Here is a 14,792-nt window from a genome sequence, read left to right as displayed (position 1 = left end):
AAGAGAGAGTAAATGAAAAGGAATATGGTTGTTTCCGTCTAGAAGATGAAACTGAGAACAAATACTCTGAAAAATAAATGCTTATCCGTTCTTCAACAAAAGTGATATGAAACAGGCAGTAGCGAATGCAACAGTAATCTAGCTAGCAAGGTGGTAGATGCCCAAGTCCCTAATCTTGTCCAAAATATGTAGCAGTTCGGCCTAAACATACATCATCATTCTGCTCGTGCGAACTCCCAGAAAGAAATATACAAAAAGCGAAACTGAAGCATGTCCGATCTAGTAAACCTCTCACATACCAAAATGCACCTCTGACCTGATCTTTGAAAATCCAATAGTACACAACACTAGGCAACGCATCACTAGTCTCCTCCGCTGAAAAACACAACACCAAAGCCCACCCATCTCGATCTCTCCCCCCTCGTTCCAGACTCAACCTCGACTTCGATCTCGAACTCCTTCCCCAAAAACCCTGCATAACCCTCACCTTCAGCTCACTTGTCTCCCCACACAAGCACCACCAATACCCACCAATCCCAAACATCAACCACCATTCATCTAACCCACCCAACCAATCACACCCCCTCAAACCCCACACCCAGCCGCACCGTACCGCACCGCACCGGAGCCTCCCCCCCCCTCCAAAAAAAAACCATGGTACCGAAAAAAGCAGAAAAACGAAAAAAAAAACGTTGATCCCAGCTTAGCACATGTGCATGAGGTCCAGACACGTCCCCCCCCACAGCAAACCTAGCCAAGCGCGTAATTAGTTGGCTGCGCAGAAGCCCCAAGGTGAAAAAAAAAAGAAAAAAAAAGAAAAAAGTACGGTAACACTTACCATGTCATTACACGTCGAACTTTTATGCAGGAAATTATCTAGACTACTTAGTTGGTTAGTTCTCGAACGGGGGGGAGGGGGGAAGGTGCGTCGAGCTAGTAAGGGAAAAGTTGGACTATAAAAGTACTAGTAGTAGGAATAGGAATAAGGAGGCCAGTTTGGTACATATGGGGAGAGGGAAATGCGGGGTTGCTAGTGGTATTTGGGTGCGCGTGATGGGGAGGGGGAGGGGTGCGAGGCTGGGCGAGATGCGGTGTGGGTGTATGGGTGTGGGAGAGGGTGTGTGTGTGTGTGTTGTGCATGCGAGGGTCATGAGGGAGGGGGGGAAGGTCCAGGTGGCTGGGATCGGGAGGGAGGGAGGGATGGACCTGGGTTGTATGCCCAGGAAAAGGCGAGGAGAGGGCGATGTTTCTTTTCCGGGTTTCATCGTAGAAGGGGGGGGGCGGGCGATATGGAGAAGGAAGGGGTGGGAAAGTCAATCGAGAGAACAATGGCACAGGAATGTAGAGCGTAGGGGAGACAAGAATATCGCGATAGAGACCAGTAATAACTGAGACTCTGGGCATATTGAATTCCATTATTGAAAGCTACAAAAAGCCGCATCATCGTTTGCAATCAATGCAATCGATGAATTGTTCATCATAATAGCTTCCCAAACATTACTGATTCATTCCGCCCAACGGTCATCATTCCACACATGTGAACCTATGTATTTGCCATATACCATATACTCCCTTTCCCCCCCTTATCCAGGGTGTGTAAAAGAGACATGCACTTAAACAGAGGTCTCGTGCTTAGCGGTGACGTTCTCGATAGGGATCTCAATGTGCTTCTCGGCGAGATTCATCTCAGCCGCAAAGGTGCTGTGTGGCTTCCACTTGCGAGAAGTGCGAGGAGTGCTCTCCTCCAACATCTTGTCGACCTGCTCGAGAGTAAGACCCTTGGTCTCGGGAACGAAGAAGTAGGCGAAGAGGACTGTGTTACATATATTAGCAAGACGTTCGGTTGGAAAAAGGTATCAGTAGTCCCAAAAAAAACTTACAGGAAATGCAGCAGAGAGAACCCCATAGGAAGAAGACGTTGGAGCCAAGACGAGCAGAGTCCTCACGGTCGGCAACAAGGTAAGGAGTAATGATACCGATGATGCAGTTCCAGAACCAGTTGCTGGCAGTGGAGAGACCAACACCGCGGGATCGGATGGTGAGAGGGAAGATTTCACCAATGACGATCCAGGCACAGGGACCCCAGGTAGTGGCAAAGACGGAGATGTTCAAACAGATGAAGGCAATCATGGCGCGGGTAGCGTTGGGGTTGGCAGCGTGGTCGGCAGTGTTCTTTCCGGCAGTGGCACCAATAGCACCGACGATGAATTGCATGACAACCATGCCTCCGGCACCGAAGATGAGAAGAGGACGACGTCCAATCTTCTCGACCATGACGAACGAGGCGGGGGTCGAGAGCACGTTGACGAGCGTGGTGATGAGAGAGATCAAGAAGGGGTTGTCGATGGAACCGAGCTGCTGGAAGAAAACGGGTCCAAAGTAGAAGATGAAGTTGATACCAGTCAGCTGTTGCATGGCTTGCATGAAGATACCGAGGGTGGTACGGCGGGCGTTGGATGAAGGCTTGGAGATCTTGCCCTCGAAGCAGGCCATCCAGGAGCCAAGGTAGCTAGTCTGGGGAACAACAGACATCTCGTACTCGTGGTTGGCAATGATCTCAGCAAGTTCATCCTGAATGTACTCGGAGTCAGTGGGCTGACCACGGACACGGCCAAGAGCATTGGCAGCCTTGTCAAGCTTTCCCTTCTTGACCCAGAAACGGGGAGATTCAGGCAGAAGAGCAAGACCGACAGCGAGGATGATAGCCCACAGGAACTGAACGGCAATCGGGATACGGTAAGAGCCAGTATCACGGCGTTCCTGGGTCGCGTAGACGACGCAGTTGGCGAGCAGGATACCAATGGTGATGCAGAATTGGTAACCTAATCAAAAAGTTAGAAATTGTACTTTAGGTAGCTTTCAGGCGGCTTTTTGTTTGAAACTTACCAGCGACAACGGCACCACGGACCTTCTTGGGGGCAATCTCGGACATGTACAGAATGACAATGGAGGAGATGAAACCGACACCAAAACCAGCAATGAGACGACCAGCAGTCATGACACCAAGACCAGTGGAAGCAGTCTCGAGGATACCACCAATGGTGAAGATGGCGCATCCAAGAATGATAGTAACACGACGTCCGATGAAGTCGGCAATATCACCAGCGGCGATAGCACCGAAGAAAGTACTATTGGTTCAGTTAGTATATTTCAATTGATCATACAAAAGTAGTGATTGGGGTTGGCCACATACCCAGCAGACAGGATAGAAGTGACGAGGGATTGTTGCCATGGAGCGATAACAAAGGTAGATTTGCGGTAGTCTGTAATCTTTGCGTCCAAAGGATCGACGCCGGGGAACCTAACATCGGGGTACTCTGCCCCAGTGTATTGCTTGATGAAGTAGTCCATGTTCAGGACACCTCCCATCCAACCAGTGTCATATCCGAAGAAGATACCACCGAAAGCTGCAAAAGCAACAATCAGGTAGGCACGAACAGTGACGGGAGCCTCGACACGGCTAACATCAGCCGTGCCGGTGACGGGGACGACTCCACCTCCAGGCATGATTGTGGTTGTTTGTTGTTGTGCTTGGAGAAGGTGAAGAAGCAGGCCAAAGGCAGTTGATAAGAACTCTTCGCACAAAAAGAAGAGTCCCGCACAGCGCTGAAAACAGGAGATGCTAGGGACGTCTGTGAAACGCGATCAGCGGTGGGATTCCCAAGCTTTTAATATGGCACGTCAAGTAGCCGTGATACTGCAGCACGGTGCCCGTGTGGCTTTTCTACCGTAACATTGCACATTAACACGCTAGGCCTGCCCGGGCTACAGCTCCGCATCTTACAATTCTGGAAGGATTGCTGCTATTTCTCTATAGGCCGTGGGCCAAATTCCCCCCCCTACATACTGATGACCATGTCCGCACCTACATACACATACGGCTGGCACGCGGCTGATCTGGCCTGTCAGCTCAGCCGGTCTTGCTTGGGTAGCCTTCTACACGTCCCCAAGTATGTGAGCTATTGCTGTCGGTACCACCCATCTGTTGCAGATGAGCGCATATGTGCCTCGATTAGGCGACACAACAGTTGGTCCGGGACACGAAGCGCCTTTGGGGGCGTCGAAACCTGGGGCGCCAAGCTCACTCAAGCTACCCATGGGGGCCTCTACTAGCGGGCGAGACCTGCAGACTTTTTCCCAGAAAATCCTTGCAAAAGCCCGAGGCTTGGATCCTTCCGGCGAATGAATGAGATACCACGTCTACATGCACAGCCGCTAGCCGACGCCTCCCCAGCCAAGACGTCTTGTTGCGCCTGGGGCTTGTAGGTGACTCTGGTTCTCGATGCATCACGCTGACTGCCCATTGACAACACCAACAACACCTGACCGTGTATACCAATTTAGTCCTGTCCTGTTGATGGCCAGCATCTGCTGGTACACAAACGCCACAGGGCGCCGGCGCTTGATCATGCAGTTACTCTTTGTCAAACCGACGACGATCCGGGGTATCGTGCTGGGCTGACTTAAACGTCGTTAGTGGCTATTGCAGCTAGCCGTTGTGCATCGCGATGAGCATGGAGTCGGGAGTGGAAGGCGTGTCCCGCCTTGAAAGCCATACCTCTGGGTGGGTCAAGCATATCTCGCAGCATATATGCCTGCACAAAGGGATTGGCTCGTCACGGGAGGTGGAGTAAGGGCGGGCCAGAGGTCGCCAATAGAGATGGCGGTCCCGAAAAGGTGGTGTGCCTCCTGTGCAGCACATGCCTATCTGACTGCTGATGGGCCGAAATCCGGAAACATCAAGATTAGCAAACAGGGACGGAAAAGTTACCCTCACCCTGTTGCTCGATCCCAGCCGTTGTTCAGGCAGCAGATTATGCGATCCCAAACACGGGTGGCGTTAATGTTATTGTTGTCACCATTCCCTTTTGCTAGCCACACCCGTGCGGCGCATCTGGAGAACCTTGCTCCCACCACCCGGAGCGACAACGAGCGAATAGGCAAACTTGGCTGGCCGCGCTCTCACATGCGTGTCACTGGCAACTCTCGCTAGCTGAGATTCGGGTGGCACCCCGCTCCCCAAGGCGTCCCGCGAAAGCAAGAGTCCTCTGTAACGCCTCGTGACAATTGCCCCACGATGGAGGAAATGGTGCTGCAAGCCACCAGGTCAGGGCTTTTTTATTGTATCTGCCGTGCGTGGTCCCGCGGACACGTCTAGGTTTGGGCGAATCCGACAGGCCATGGGCGAGCAAGGGTAGATCCAAAGCTAAAAAGTTAACGGGAACGTCTTGGAGTGCTGGGCGGCGGAGCGCTGGGCCGTATAGGCGCGTATAGAGCTATGGCTGGATGTCGAAGCGCGCATGCCAATCCCACGGCGTGATACACGTGAGCGCGCCGGAGAGAGCGGTAACGGTAGCGACTGTGATCCAGAGGCCTGCTACAACGGCTACTGCTACCCCGACTTTGCATGGCATGCATGTGCGTGTGTAGTCGTCGGCTGGGGCGAGATGTCGTCCTTGGTCCTTGGGCAAGCGTTCCTTTCTCCACGGGGCTCTAGCCAACCGTCTAGACAGGCATGGGCGCAAAGGGTCCCCCTAGCGCCCTGAGACAACAAGGCTGGCTGACTGGCTGGCCTGACGTTCCCTTCGGTGCTGATTCAAGCTCCGTCGGCACATGCTTGCGATGCGAACAGCGTTACCCAAATGCACAGTAACTCGGGACGACATTGGCAAACGCCTCGCAAATCACCAGAGCCGCAAATGGCGCTACGGATGGCTAACGTTCTGGTCATCATGATGCACGCGCGCTGCACTCCCCTCCCAGTGTGCCTCGCGTAGGTACTTACAGGCGTAGACCGCGCCGCACATACATAGTCGCTATATCCTGCAGCGTGTAACCCGAGCGAGACCATCATTGGGACGTGGCCAGCATCTCGGTCCGGCATCTACGGTAAGCGCTGAAGTCACTACTTCGTCCAGTATCAGCCTCAGAGCTGAGCACTCCAATGCATCTGATTCTCAACACTTACAGATGATGACCAACATGCCGATACGATCAAAGTCTCGAACAAGGTCCAGTCATATGTTCTCCACCTCGGGGACCCCACACAGAGGACCTCCACCTTCCGTCATGCCAGCAATGGATTGCTTTGCTGACTCAAAACTGACAGAGACCTTCATTGATAATGAATCGGCCTTGTCCATATCGGCAGTGAATGCTCGGTAGTAAAAGTACCGAGAGCGCGCAGCTAGTTGCACCATCCTTGCCATTGCCCCATTGCCCCATTGATTCCAGAATCCAGATTCTTGGTGTCGACCAAAGCAACTAGCCTAGGGCGTAGCCCCACGGTGAGACACCAACTACACCCATGTTATTGTGCAACTGGTGACACCCACATTGATCGCCCTCGTGTTTATCAGCTCATCGATGGCGCACTGGGCACTATTGGACAAAAAAAGTCTTTAGTCGAGTCTGCCGTCTCCTCTCAAGCTGAGTCGTGAGACTTTCACCGCTATCGAGAACGGACGATTTTTCATCTTGTTCCCGCCCGCACTGCTCCGACGTATTCATGTAACCTGAAGGTGAAGGATTTTTTTTCTTCGCTTAAGGGCTGTGTTATGTTGGGCTTATCGTATTCGGCAGATCTGACATTTGCTAACAAGCGGGGATGACAAATGCAGAGGCACGACCGTCTCTGTGTGTATATTAACAGCGGGTGATTGTAACTGCGAGAAAGAAATTTAGTATTCATCATGAAGCGGAGTAAAAAGGAGCAGAGAAGCAGGTAAATGGGATAAAGTAAATGGGTCGAGGTGAGAAGGCACTCAGGGTCTTGTGCAACGCCGGCAGGCGCAACCTCTTGACCCTTTTTCCTTGACTCGACTCTACACCGAGGAAGGTACAAACCCCACAATACGGCAGGACTCGCATCTTAACTGGTGTTGCACGACATTCTCAAGTGATTCATATCACTTTCATCATGGTAAGATGACCTACATCGAACTTCTGCAAGGTTACCAAACTCGAGTACTCCCAGCGATCTAGCTTCTCTTAAGATTATCCTCTAGGTACAGTGGATATCATCTCCCTCAAATCGGTCACCATTTCTATGCATCTAAAACCCCGAGGAACGCTCGCATCATTCAAATTCCACGCGTCGATGTCACCAGGGTGATATATCGGACATTTCCCGCTCCCGTTGCCAATAGAGCCCTTCTCCGCTCGACTATCTTTAAAACTTATATTAGCAATGCCTAGGTTCTTCTTTTCGAAGAAAATATTATCAGTCTGCGTCTTTGAAATGAACATGTCAAATCTCTAATCGCGATTGTAACTCTAACTTAGAATCCTGCGTGGGTACATGTAGCTTATGAATGTTCCCCAGTCTACTAACCGTAAGAACACTGTGAATCCTAGGGGAGTATTTTGCAATTGTACTTGTTGTATGGAGTCTCTGTTGTCTATTACAGTACTTTTTTATGTAATGATATATTTTACCCCTTAACTTTATCGCAGTTATATCTTTTTTTCGGGTCGAAGATCAAACTTGTATCAGTCACTTCTTTCCAGTATATTTCTCACTATCGAATTTTGTGTCTTACCCGACAAAGTTCTCAACATCTTCGCATCGTTCTTTCAACAGTGTTTATTCTTACAAGCAAAAAAAAATCCAAACTTGCCCAATACTTGCTTCTCCTACACTGTCTCAATCAGCTACAACGATAACATATGAACTAATTCGACATTTTTCAGCCGAACTCCGGAAATATACTAGGTATTCAAAGGGAATCATCTCCCGAATTACTCTAACAGGGTTAGAGCCATGATCAAATTGGACTAGGCAAGTCAACGATCAACGACATATCTTATCCCCTACACCTTTGAACTGCATACTTCAATTCAATTCTTTGTTCTTAGAAGATGTACATATAGCAAAAAACTATCAGCTACCATTGACTCTGATATTCCACGTAAAAAAAATTTACTCACAGCACTATATCCTAATTTAACCATATTAATGAGGAGAAAAAAAAACACAGATCGTGTGACATATCACAAAGAAGAGATACACATATCTGTGCGTTTTACTATGAAGTGTATTCAGCTCATTGTTGCAGAGAAGAGGTGCTTCAAGGGTGGGTTTCTAAAGTTTCTACTAGGATGGAGCAGAACAGTGAGATGCTGCAAATTAAACAGAGGCCTCCGTGATACATTCCTTATCATAAATCTAGATGATGAATACTGACTGCAGAATGTCAAATCTCCTTTTGTCTTTTTCTTGTTGATGGTACTGCCGGATGTTGGGCACAGATGAGGCGATAATGGTGCGGATGGCCAGGGTCGAGATTATTGACAGTATCGCGATGCTGTAGAACTTCTCGGAAATCCATGAAGTCTAGGCCTCATTCAAAGTCAATTGTTTACCCATTTGATTTGGTGCCACGGGCAATCTTAGCTGTGCATTCGCAGCATAATCATTTTGGGTACAGTTGTGATGGTGAGCGTGATACCAGTGCAAATTCGGACCGGGGGGCGTTCTTGTGAATAATGCGCACAAATTTAATCATGCTCTACTTCACGACCACAAAAAAGCCCAGTACGGTTGACGCGAAAATAGCACAGGTAGAAACCTGGTCGGAAAAGTAGGTATGCCTTGGGTGTTATACGTCCAGTGCTGCCAGTAATTGTTGAGGTGTGTCAAACACGCAACCCCGCCAACAACAGCCAAACAACGCGTCGACTCGGTGTAACTGCTTGACAACGCAGATAGCTACCACTACGCAGAAAAAAACATAACAGAGAAATAAGCAGAGAAGCGCTCTTCGACATGAGAAAAAATTGAGGGACTAGGATCAAGAGGGTGGTGAGAAGAGGACATTGGGTAGAGCTACCTCCTGGGGCGCGTGACACACCCTCACCTGACACATATTACGAGACACGTCATCGACTTGACACGATTGCCAGAGGGGTTGTACACAGGAAGAGATACGCAACAATAGAGTTCCTGATAGCTAGTAAGATGAGCCTTATTTTGGTCAGAATTTCGTGCATGTCGAGTATGTTGGGGAAGGGTAATCGGAGTATCTCTGTGCACAAGCGAAACACCACGGAAGGAGGCGGAACGCAGCGCATAGAATACCCAAACACCACCAATGCTAGCGTAAAGTCAAAACTCTGGATGGCCGAGAACGCTCGGGGTGAGAAACAGATAGACGGTTAGACTAAGAAAAGCTGAGGCAGGTAAGGAGACGCGCTCGTACGCGGGCGGGCGAGATGTTGTAGCATGCATTTGCGCGATGGATTGGCTAGCTGGGCAGAACTTGAGGCCATGTCGAAGCAGAGACGGTCAAGGTAGAATTAACATGGATCACTGTTGGTACACGAACGGGAAAACAAAAAGCGCCCGGCTTTGGGCACACGGGCAAAAGTCTGGTCGAGGCAAAAGCTTATGGGTGGGTGTCGGGGCATGCGGACAGAGGGACTGAGGGATGAGGGACGAGAAACGAGGGAGGGGTTGAACGCGTGCGCTTCCATGAACACGGCAACGCGCCCCAACTGGCCGACTGGATTTGTGTAGGAGAGCAAACAAACGAGACGAGATCACCCTGAAGCGCTCTAGGTTGGTGAAGGGGAGGGAGAGTTAGCGCACTTTTTGCGGGTTGGGAAAAAGAGCGCATTTGGATCACACAGGCGCTGAGATTCCTATAAATTGGCCGCCCCCCACTTGCACGCGCGCTCTTGCCCTATCGCAAACCTCCCAACACCACCACAACCTCTCCATCGCTCTTGGTCTTGCTCTGCTCATTCAAACCTTCAATCACACATCTGCTATCCAGTCCAAATTAACCATCACAATGCCTCCCAAGAAGACCACCACCCCTTCCAAGCCAAAGGCCCCCTCTGCCGCCCCTGCACATGGCTCCTACATCGGTATGTTGTATATCCCCAGCACAGCACCAGCGCAACCTATATGCGTCCATGGCCTGTTGCATCATGATCGCCGATGAATGCTAACCGTGTATTGTAGACATGGTAAAGGATGCCATCATCAATGTGAGTCTATCCTCCCAGGCGCATTGCCAGTTTCCCCCGCACCGGGGATTGCGACGCCAGCGCATCACCGCACCTCCTCCACCTAGTGTAGCTTTGATCAACATGATTACTGACGTGCCCTTTTCGCAATACAGCTCAAGGAACGCAATGGATCAAGGTCAGTAAATCCATCTCATGTTGATGTGTTGTTGCTTTCGCGCCGCGTTGTGCTTTTGTCGCAACACGCGCCTGTCAGAAACCTTGCTAACTTTTCCCTGCAGCCGTCAAGCCATCCAAAAGTACATTCAAGCCAACAACAAGCTCGGCAACCTGAGCGATGCTGCTTTCAGGGGCCACGTCAACCGCGCCATTTCCTCTGGTGAGGAGAAGGGTGACTTTGCGCGTCCCAAGGGTGAGTGCCTATCCCTCCGCCACAACCTAACCCGTGACGCGTTTCTCTAGCGTCGCTCATCGCCCATTGACCTGGACATTGCTGACACGTCGCGCAGGCCCATCTGGACCAGTAAAGCTTGCTAAGAAGGAGGCTAAGCCTGCTGCTGCCGCCAAGAAGTCTGAGTCTAAGTCTGAGAAGAAAGTCACCGAGAAGAAGACCGAAAAGAAGACTGCCGAAAAGAAGAAGGCTCCTGCCACCAAGAAGGCCGCCAAGGACTCCCCCAAGGATGAGACTAAGGAGGAGAGCGCTACCGTATGTATCTATGCTTGTATTTCCAATAACCAAGGCTGACATAATCCGTAGGAGACTGAGACCACCACTAAGGCTGCCCCCAAGAAGAAGGCCGCGGCTGCTCGCCCAAAGAAGGCTGCCGCCACTACCACCAAGGAGAAGGCTGCCGCCAAACCCAAGGCCAATGCCAGCAAGCCCCGCAAGACAGCTTCCGCCAAGCCCGCTGTCGAAGAGGAAGTATCACGCGTTCTCGGCAAGACCAAGTCTGGCCGTGTCACCAAGAGCAAGGCTGCCACTGCTGAGCCAAAGGCTAAGGCACCAAAGAAGACCGCCGCACCAAAGAAGAAGGCAACTGAAGAGAAGAAGGAGCCTGCCGCAAAGAAGGCTGCCGCACCTAAGAAGGCCACCACCCCCAAGAAGAAGACCACACCCAAGAAGGCCACACCAAAGGCTGCCAAGGCATGAGGTTGATTCTTGTCCTTTGTTGATGTTGTTTTCCTTTTGAACTGCTTCAGTCGTCTGGCATAGAAGCATATGCTAGACTACACCTTCTTCACGGATTCCCTTTTGTCTTACAATCAGTCTCTGGGTTGGTTCTATGGGCGGTCAAACAGCGTTAGTGTACCGGGTTGATATGGATGGGAATATGGGCTGGATGTTCCTTTTCTCTCTCTCTCGCTCTTCTTATGTCGAGTATGTTGGCGGGGCGTTTCGGGCGCGCGGTTTGTCTCAGTCTCCAGCGCTTTCATGTCTGTGTTTTACCACATCAGTTTTTTTGTCTTCTCTTTTTTTTCTCTCACTCTCACCAGCTGTCGCCGCGCTTTCTTATGGCGCGTACATATCGAGAGAGGATAATCGCTACGACGTAACGCTCATCGTCTCAAAGCAATGAAAAAAACTATTACACACTTCAAATATTTGCACCTTCTCTTTGTAATGTATGTGAAGCGAGTGAATATGGATGAAGTACGTGTTGTTTTCGCACGCACGCGTCGAGGTTGCGTTCCTCGTGACTTTGACCTACTACGCCACCTGACTGATATGATAAGATAAGACTAGAGCGTTTGTATCGCCAGCCCAGCCTTGCGCCGCTAACATAATTCCTACCTGTACAAACGTCGCTTTGTATCTTCAGAAATCCTGGATTTCCCCAAGTAGCATTTTTGGTATCCACATGACTGAACTCGACGCCTCGTGAAAAAAAAAAGTTAGATATCACCTATTATGTCACAAAAAAAAACTATTCACGCAGAACAATCGACCAACATGCTGGGGAAAAAAACAAATCAACTGATGAAGTATCATATACATTCTATTCATTTTTTGGTCATATCATATTTACCAAGCAAGAAGAAAAAAAAGAGGAGGCGGTTCTATAATCCCCTTCATATATACAAAAAATGGATAGTTCCACTTAAACACATTAACGCCTTACCCCATTCATTCATTCTTGCCTTCCTTTCCATCAAACTTTTTTTCTCTTCTTCTTCTCTTTTCTCGAACATATGAAAGAGAAAAAGAAAAAGAAAAAAAAGAACACAAGAGCAAAGTTATATCAACTTGTTTACTCAGTGTACTTGCACTTCTCAGCGTTCCAATCATTATCAACACGGGCCTCGAATTTGGTGCAGTTCTGGCCGGCGGGATGCTCAAAAGTATCCATCCAGACCTTGTACTGGCCCGGTGCATCCGGGGAGATGGGGCAGGCCTGGAGGCCCGCGACTGGTCCGGTGGGGGAGAACTGGAGCTTAAGGAGACCGTTGTCGTCGATGAAGAAGCCCTCGCGGAGGGAGTTGCTGGGGAGGGGCTCGGCGCCCGTGGTGTAGCGGATGTTGCCCTGGCCCATGCCACCGGGCGCCGTGTAGAATTGCTGGGGCGGGTTGTCCGTGTAGAGGGAGAGAGTGTTGTTGCCGAAGACAAAGGTCGCGTAGTTGCGGGGCTCGGGGCCGCAGGAGGCGCCTTGGTCGGGAAGGCCGATGAGGAGGCCGCCGTTGGCGGCTTGCAGGAATTTGTTGTCGAAGTCGGTGCCTGGGGCGATGGTGAAGAGGCGCGAGGTCCAGAAGAGGGGGATGATGTCTGGGTTGTCTTCGTCCTGGCGAGCTTTGAGGGGGCTGGCGGCGGCAAGAGCAGCGACGCTGATGGCAATGGCGGCGGTGGTGAACTTCATGATGATTATTAGATTATGTAGTTGTTGTTATTGTACGTTTAGTAGTAGTGGTAGTAGCGAAGGTGGATGTCAGCTGGATGATGAGTTTCGAAAGAGAGGGACATGTCGGACGGGTTATATACACAAAGAGCCTCCATTCTCCAAGCCCGTCCATCATGGCCCGGTTGACGCATGGATGCACACTACCGAAGGACGGAATGAGGCCAATGTGCTCGGCGTATTACCCTCAGTGATGCCGCATGGGATGATTTGCGAGCCGAACACGATGCCCCCACATTTTGGCAGTGCTTTTAGGAAACGCGCCACAGCCGGTGCGGATGTCCTTCAAGGTTCACAAAGGATCAGGGTTGCAAAAAGGCTGCATGTCCGTACTGCCGCGCCTGGGTCTATCGAGTGTTCGCATGAAGGCCGAATCAAAATCGTAGGCGGTGACGTGGCTATGCCCTAGAGCCAAGGGCCGAGTCGATGCCCCCTGGCAGTGGTTCCATCCGCCGGGATAACCCTATTCGCTCTTTTGCCGTTCACTCACAATAATAGAAACACTCCACTGGCCGCTGGGAATTGTTTGGCCGCATTGCCCTTGGCGAAGATCATAATGTCACGCTTGTTGTTCGTCTCTCGTGTTCTTTGCTTCTAGCCTACACGTGGATTCCTAGGTAGTCGGACAGCGCATTGTCTTTTGCCACTTTCAATATCTCGCTTCTCCTGTACAAACACAACACGTCTCGCCAGCTGGGTGATTCAGTGTCTTCACGCAAAGCAGGGAACAATATGGTTTCTCACCGCCAGGCTCATCTCCCGTGCCCTGTCAGATACCCACCGCCGGACCTACAGAATTCTGGAGTGCGTGCTTTCCGGATGTAACGGTCATGCACTATTGTAGCACGGCCACTATCCCAACGACTAAAATGTATTTTTACACCAAATCCACTTATGACATATTTGCCACTGCGCCTTAACTGTAGCGTCTTGTGATGGAATTCGAATGCTACTCACTATTGATACGTACCTCTTTTAGACATTGCTTCCCACTATTTCATGTGGCCAGTCTGTATATGTAGCTGGTACCTTTCTATTTCTGTAAACAGTACATGGTGGACCCTATATACGCATGTACATAAGGTCCAACCTGTATTGTTGACCTCACTGCATAGAACCTGTATGCTATGTCATGTACCAAAGTGTCTGGAAAGTTTATGTTGGAAACTTCAAAACAGTCGGCTTACAGCGCATGGGCTCAACAAGAAAGTCTTTACTGTTCCCGGTCAGACTATTCTTCGCCCCAACTGCCAATCAACAGTCGCCTGTCTGTACCTCGATTACTGTACATTGGTTGGTTTATTTAGGTAAGCTTGAATCTGAAACGCTCGGTGCTATGAAGAATAGGCGTTCGTAAATTTAAGGAGGAGCTCAGCGCTCTTAGCATCTATAGCGGCGAATGTCACGTGTCGGCTAGTGAGCTTTGACTCGACCAGCGAATTACCAAGTGCCCTTAGATAGATGTATTTATTCAGAAGAAGTGTTCTGATAGAAAGTCATATATGTATACGCCTGTTTGCAAATGTAGTAGCTGTACACTCATACTAGACTCGCTGTGCTTCTCGAAAAGTACCAGTTTCGGAGCTATGGCATATTAAAAGGGGTTAGGCTCGCCCAGATGATGCTGACAGTGCTGACAACAAGCGGTAAGTTACGTTGTCGGTGGGGAAAAGGTTCCTGTAGTCCTAGTATAGAAGTACTTGCGAAGACCATGAACAAGGGACAAATAATGTTCCTGCTTCCCTCCTCCCACTTGCTCCGAGAGATTAGGTTTTCTCAGGTAACCATACCGTGCCCCACCACCTCGCGCACACCACCACCTCGCGCACACGCGGCCTTGCAACTACCACAACTTCAACACCTTGTATCTCCACCACCATGAGCAATATTGAGGCTGCAATTGCAGCTATTAATGCCTTAGAGCCTGAC

General features: G+C 50.2%; 3 protein-coding genes across 3 annotated transcripts; 1 reads left to right on the top strand and 2 right to left on the bottom strand.

Annotated features, from left to right (window-relative positions):
• Nucleotides 1–1,613: 1,613 nt before the first annotated feature.
• COCMIDRAFT_107535 (uncharacterized protein) lies at nt 1,614–3,507 on the bottom strand (the record flags this gene model as incomplete). The annotated part of the gene is made up of 4 exons (XM_007694354.1): nt 1,614–1,813; nt 1,881–2,822; nt 2,887–3,128; nt 3,194–3,507. 4 exons carry the CDS (start codon nt 3,505–3,507, stop codon nt 1,614–1,616), a joined length of 1,698 nt encoding a protein of 565 aa, XP_007692544.1.
• A 6,287-nt stretch (nt 3,508–9,794) lies between these two features.
• On the top strand, nt 9,795–11,122 carry COCMIDRAFT_40816 (uncharacterized protein; the record flags this gene model as incomplete). The annotated part of the gene is made up of 6 exons (XM_007694353.1): nt 9,795–9,870; nt 9,968–9,993; nt 10,128–10,150; nt 10,254–10,384; nt 10,482–10,678; nt 10,730–11,122. 6 exons carry the CDS (start codon nt 9,795–9,797, stop codon nt 11,120–11,122), a joined length of 846 nt encoding a protein of 281 aa, XP_007692543.1.
• A 1,099-nt stretch (nt 11,123–12,221) lies between these two features.
• Nucleotides 12,222–12,824, bottom strand: COCMIDRAFT_40815 (uncharacterized protein; the record flags this gene model as incomplete). The annotated part of the gene is made up of 1 exon (XM_007694352.1): nt 12,222–12,824. The coding sequence occupies one exon, from the start codon at nt 12,822–12,824 to the stop codon at nt 12,222–12,224; it is 603 nt and encodes a 200-aa protein (XP_007692542.1).
• Nucleotides 12,825–14,792: the final 1,968 nt, after the last annotated feature.

Source organism: Bipolaris oryzae (assembly GCF_000523455.1).
Source record: "Bipolaris oryzae ATCC 44560 unplaced genomic scaffold scaffold_212, whole genome shotgun sequence".
NCBI lineage: Eukaryota > Fungi > Ascomycota > Dothideomycetes > Pleosporales > Pleosporaceae > Bipolaris > Bipolaris oryzae.
This window is presented reverse-complemented; position numbering and strand designations above follow the sequence as displayed.